Source organism: Neophocaena asiaeorientalis, unplaced genomic scaffold (genome assembly GCF_003031525.2).
Source record: "Neophocaena asiaeorientalis asiaeorientalis breed wild unplaced genomic scaffold, Neophocaena_asiaeorientalis_V1.1 scaffold681, whole genome shotgun sequence".
Lineage (NCBI taxonomy): Eukaryota > Metazoa > Chordata > Mammalia > Artiodactyla > Phocoenidae > Neophocaena > Neophocaena asiaeorientalis.
This window is the reverse complement of record NW_020172271.1, coordinates 1,454,869-1,460,304: the sequence shown is the minus strand read 5'-3', so window position 1 is coordinate 1,460,304 and position 5,436 is coordinate 1,454,869. Positions and strand designations below refer to the sequence as shown.

The 5,436-nt window shown below is 45.1% G+C and overlaps 1 protein-coding gene across 1 annotated transcript in view; it reads left to right on the top strand.

Moving 5' to 3' along the window:
- Positions 1-4,556, top strand: part of GARIN1A (golgi associated RAB2 interactor 1A) — a 10,489-nt gene extending 5,933 nt beyond the window's left edge. Inside the window, 1 exon segment of the mRNA XM_024763253.1 lies at positions 4,358-4,556. Within this exon segment, the coding sequence (XP_024619021.1) occupies positions 4,358-4,556 (199 nt within the window).
- The last annotated feature ends 880 nt before the right edge of the window (positions 4,557-5,436 follow it).

Below are 5,436 nucleotides of genomic sequence, written 5' to 3'. Positions count from 1 at the left end.
GGGCGGCGGTCAGTGACACCCTCTGCCCACCCATCTCAGTTCCTTCTCTTCACTTTAGACCTTTGCATGTGACGTGTCCCCTTAATTTTATTATAAGCCTGTCCTTGGGAACAGGGTCAGTGGCTGATTGAGCTTAATAGTCCCTAGGTAAACCCTAGTGTTTTCATATGGAATGTGTTCAGTAAAAGGAGTGAGGGATGAATAAATTAATAAAGCAGGCTCATGGAGTTATATATTGACTATCTCCAGTCCCAACTCGCAAGGGTCCCTTGGGTAAGACAATGCCAAGGCCTCCTTGCCTCACTTGTCTATTCTGTAAAATGGACAGAATAGACATTAACCCACATGGGAGACCACTGCTGGCTCCGAAGTTTTACTAATCTACTAAGTCATTGTGTTAGATTCTTTCTGTAACAAGAGATAGAAAACCAAAGCAAGATTGTTTAGTCGATACATTGAAGAAGTACAACTTGTAGGGTATCATCAAAATGCAAAATTTTTTCCTTTCCTTTATAATTTTTTCAGCGGGAGAAGTTGTCTTCTTGCCCCTGGATAAAAGCTGGTCTCTGAGCAGGTCCCATAGCATATATGGGCTCCCTCTTAGAATATAAAAGAGTTCTTTGGTCCCTTTAAACTGCAAAAGCAGCATCAGTTCTGAAATTAAAACATCCAGTGCCTGAAAATTGTCAAAACTCTAAAGTGATCACATCACCCCCCCTTCAGTCAGCTTGGCCTCATATTAAGATGGCCCTTCATGTGGGGACTGGACCTTCACTCCTCTCCTTCTGTTTCCTGATTTTAAAGCTGGCTTTTTCTCTTAGGAGCTTTCTTGGGTTCCTTGAAGTCCTCACCCCAATGCAAGGCCCCCCGCTCAGGCCCTGGCTCTGCAGGCGTCCATGCACTCAGGCACTAGCTGTCAGAGTCCCCTCACCTTTAAGGGAGTCCTTGCAGGTAGTGTCTACAGTGGCTCGAGGCGGGCTCTTTCTCTCCAGTACAGTTGACACCTTGTCCTCAGGAAATGTCCTCTCAGACTTTGACCAGCTACTGGAGGGAGGACTGTGCCTCCTAGACACAGAAGCAACTCCTCTTCACTCTGTCATCAAAGAAACCTGCTCTCCCGGTTCTGCCACCCTCCATTGTTTCCTGGGTGGGAGTTGTGCCCCGCCACCTACTGGGTCTCCCAGACCCCAGGGGCCACTGCTCAAGGTCTCTGGGTGTTCCCAGGAAGCCTCTGTGGTTCAGCTGGAGGGGAACGAAGGAGGAGCTCTGTACAAAGGACTCTCCACACCTCCTCTCTCTCAATGCTTTCATAGCCTTGCTCTGGGGCAGGGTCCCAGCTGTGGTCATGCTGGGTCAGTTCTCCCAGGTCATGGTGCACCTTTATATGTACTTTCCAGTCTTTTTTTTTTTTTTTTTCAACTTCAAGATAGTATTCTTGAATTATAATGTAAAATTTTCCTCTTTGGCTACTCTTACTATTTGTATGTTGGATCATCTTTGCGTATCTAATTACCTGCCACTTTCTCTTTTTTATTCTTGAAACTCTCCTGCTTCTTCCCTTCTGTTTCTCTTAGGGCATTATCTGCTTCGTTTGTTTTTGGGTTCTTTCTGGCTTTAGGCTTCATTTAGGAAGTAATTTTTACTTCTTTAGAAGTGTCTAATTCTTTTCTCAGTTTTATCACCACATTTGTAAATCTTTTATTTATATTTTATATTTTTATTTTTTAGGCTGCACCATGCAGCTTGTGGGATCTTAGTTCCCCAACCAGGGATTGAAGCCGGCCCTCGACAGTGAGAGCACAGAGTCCTGAACACTGGGCCACCAGGGAATTCCTGTAAATATTTTGAATTCTGACTTAGTTGTTCTTTCATATGTTCTGTCCTTGTCTTAACTTCTTTTAGCTCATTTTGAAATGCTAGGTTGCACTTTTCATTTGTTTTGCAGGCACATCTTTTTAGTGTGCATTCATTGTCTGTAAGGATTTAGGATGCTTCATAGCCTCTTTTCTTTTCTTTTTTTTTTAATTTTTGGCCACCTTGGGCGGCATGCAGGATCTTAGATCGAACCCGCACCCTGCTGCATTGGCAGGCAGAGTCTTAAACACTGGACCGCTGGGGAAGTCCCAACCTCTTTCTTCCTTATATAATTTTGTGTTGCCTTGGATTATGATCTCTGATGTGAACGTTTTTCCTGAACCTTTGCGGGTGAGGGGCTGGTCAAGGCAGCTTTCTGGTTTGGGCTCCCGAGCTCCCTCTTGTGTCATTTTTGTGAAGTGTTTATGGCCTTGTATTTTTTACGATTCCAGGGCTGTGTTCCTCTCTCCTATCTTTCCCTGACCTTTCTCTTTTCTTTGCTTCTATTGTTCCTGTCCTACTCAATTTGGATTCCATTTCCAGTGGTTTTTCCTTGTTTGAGGACGCGTCCTGCAAGGGAGAGTGTTCTGGTGGTTCTGAGAATTCTTAAGGCACATACTTCACCAGCCTCTGCAGACTGTACCACGGACCCCTTGCACTTACTTCCAGTTTCCTTCTCAAATCGGCTGGCTGCACTTTCCACTGAGAAGCTGCGGGAGATATAGGAGCTCTCCTGTTTACAGGCACATCAGATGCCCTGTTGCTTCTCTCTGCTTCCTCTCACACAGATACTGACACCCTGTGGGCCCTGGAGCTGTCTGTAGCTGTAATATTTTATCTGAACTTTTCTCAAACAGGCCTTTTTCTGTGGGACTCATGTTGGCCTAAATTGGAGGGGCAAGGGTTAACCCCCAAAGAGCCACTGTAAGTTTGATTCCATATCAGAGATATTACTGGCTCAGGAGAAAAAAAAAAATTTTTTTAATGTAAATTTTATTTATTTTTGCCTGTATTGGGTCTTCGTTGCTGTGCACGGGTTTCTCTAGTTGTGGAGAGCAGGGGTTACTCTTCGCTGCAGTGCGCGGGCTTCTCATTGCAGTGGCTTCTCTTGTTGCCGAGCACGGGCTCTAGGCATGCGGCCTTCAGTAGTTGTGGCACACGGGCTCGGTAATTGTGGCTCGTGGGCTCTAGAGCGCAGGCTCTAGAGCGCAGGCTCAGTAGTTGTGGCGCACGGGCTTAGTTGCTCCGCGGCATGTGGGATCTTCCCAGACCAGCGCTCGAACCCGTGCCCCCTGCATCGTCAGGCGGACTCTCAACCACTGCGCCACCAGGGAAGCCCCAAAAGTTTTTATATTAGTTTCTCAGCTTGGAAGTTCTTGTACCATATATCGTTTCAGACCTCAAACCAGTATTGGGACAGTCCCAAAGATAAGAATTTTCAGCAGAGACTTTTGTTTTGACCCAGAATCCAAGTTGATATAGATGAGCTTGTGGCACTGGATGGATTTCTTTCTGGTGTCCCAGATTTCTTTCTGGTGCCGGGAAGGTGGCTTTGAAAGTCCTGGACTTATGTAAATACCTCAGTTAATGCCCTACCTAGCTCTGGCCCAAGACTTTATCTCCTGTGTCACGTGTCCATAAAAACCCAAGGCCTGGGTCACCAAGACTGGCCAGTCCCTCAGGCAGCCCCACTTTAGCTCATACTTCGCTGATCTTTAATTTTGGTCCCTGGGATTTTTACTTTACTTTTTGTGAGTTTAACGATGCATTTAAAATTGTGTAGATTATATTTTATCCAGCATTTCTAGATGTTTTGTGGCAAATACATTTTTAGATATAAGGCCATATTGCCAGTCTCTGGCTAAATAACCCTAAAATTAATTTCATTGGGGAAAAAAAAACCTCACTGTACTTATTTCTGAATAGTAAATGTGAGTGATTTTTATTTTCTTTTGGGTGCTTTTTTATAGGTTTTGTTTTTCATTTAAAATAAGCATGTATTTCACTTAAAATCAAAATTTTAAAAAATTTTAGCCCAGTGTGTGTTTTTCTAGACACACAAGTGGTTGTGATTATTTTTTCGGTTGTTATTGTTTTGGAGAACTGTCTGAGGTTTTCTTTGCACTTATGCTGATAGCTGGCAGGCTATAGTGGGCATCAGGCAGGTCCCAGTGGGTTCAGGTCTTGCCTTTGACTCATAACATGTTACATTCTCAACACATAAAAGCAAGGCTTAAGATTTGGAGGGGCATCTGTTCCACTTCAGCAGAGATGCCTTCACTCCAGCCTCCCTCCCGCTTGGCTTTCTCTGCTCAAGTTGCTTGTAGGTACCTCATGCCATAAATACGTGTTGTCACTGCCCATCATTTCCATATTTAGATCTAGGTTCAAGGCACTCATGCTGGAAAAGACGTAATTTTAAAAGTTTCAGAATTAGATTCTTAACAATGCTTTCTTTTTCTTCTATTGCTTTCAATGACCCCGATATCCTGGGCTACTCCAGAAACACCGATACCACCACTGAAATAGACAATTTCAACTGCTCTGACAAGACACCCTCTCCAGTGGCATCCCCTGTCAATTCGAATATACCCATGAGAGCCACCTTGAACCACAGTCTCTGGGAACAAGAGAACCCAGAGGAGCACTTCCTGCAGGCTCCTGTAGCCAGTTCCCTAGGAGAGAACTTCCTGGGACCCTAACACCTAGCCAAGACAGGGTCATCTTCCCAGGCTTCATTCAGTCCACTTGCTACAACCTTCTATAATGCTCTTTTCCTATTGTGGCCCAGATGACCATGGGAGAGGTAAGATGGTGTTTATAACAAGGTGCTTCGGTACTTCCACCAATAAACCTCCAAGTGAGTCCCTAATTGTTATAGGTTGTGTTATGGGGGGTGGAGGTGGGGAGGGGCTGGAGAAGGACTAATTAGGAGCAATAGCTCGCTCCTTGGGAAATAAATGGAAAAAACATTCTGTTAGCTCAGTTGAAACCCCCAAACAGCCAAGCAAAGCCAAGAAAGCCAGTCCAGAGGAAAGGACCTGGGGAGCAATCCAACTTCCTCTTACAAAGGGATGGGGGAAACAGAGACAGGGCTGCTACAAGCCCAAAGTGAAAGAATCCTGAGAATGATGGCGATCAACTAGGAGATGTTTTTGTGTTGCCCCACTTACCTCAAACAAGAACGTGAGTCTTCCTGCCCCATTCCCTGTGTTAAGGTAAAGCTATGAAAGGTCATCCTGGCCATGCAAACTTTGGTTGCTAATGAAGATGGGGCTTCTCTCAAGGAAGATGGTGACCCCCCATCACTGGAAGTCCTAATTGATTGACTCTCCCTACCCAGGACCTAATGAAACCCAAGTGGAAGACACAGTGTCTGTGTATATCAGGGATAGAACAGGACCCTTGGCCAACCTCTGGACAAATGGGGAATACTGACTTGAGGAATACTACCACAGCGTTCAGTAGGCATTTATCCAGCTCCTGCTAGGTGCCAGACACTGCACCAGTTGCTGGGTATATTAGAACAAGACAGATGGACATGATGCTTGCCTGTAGGCAGCATATGGGAGAGATACTGAG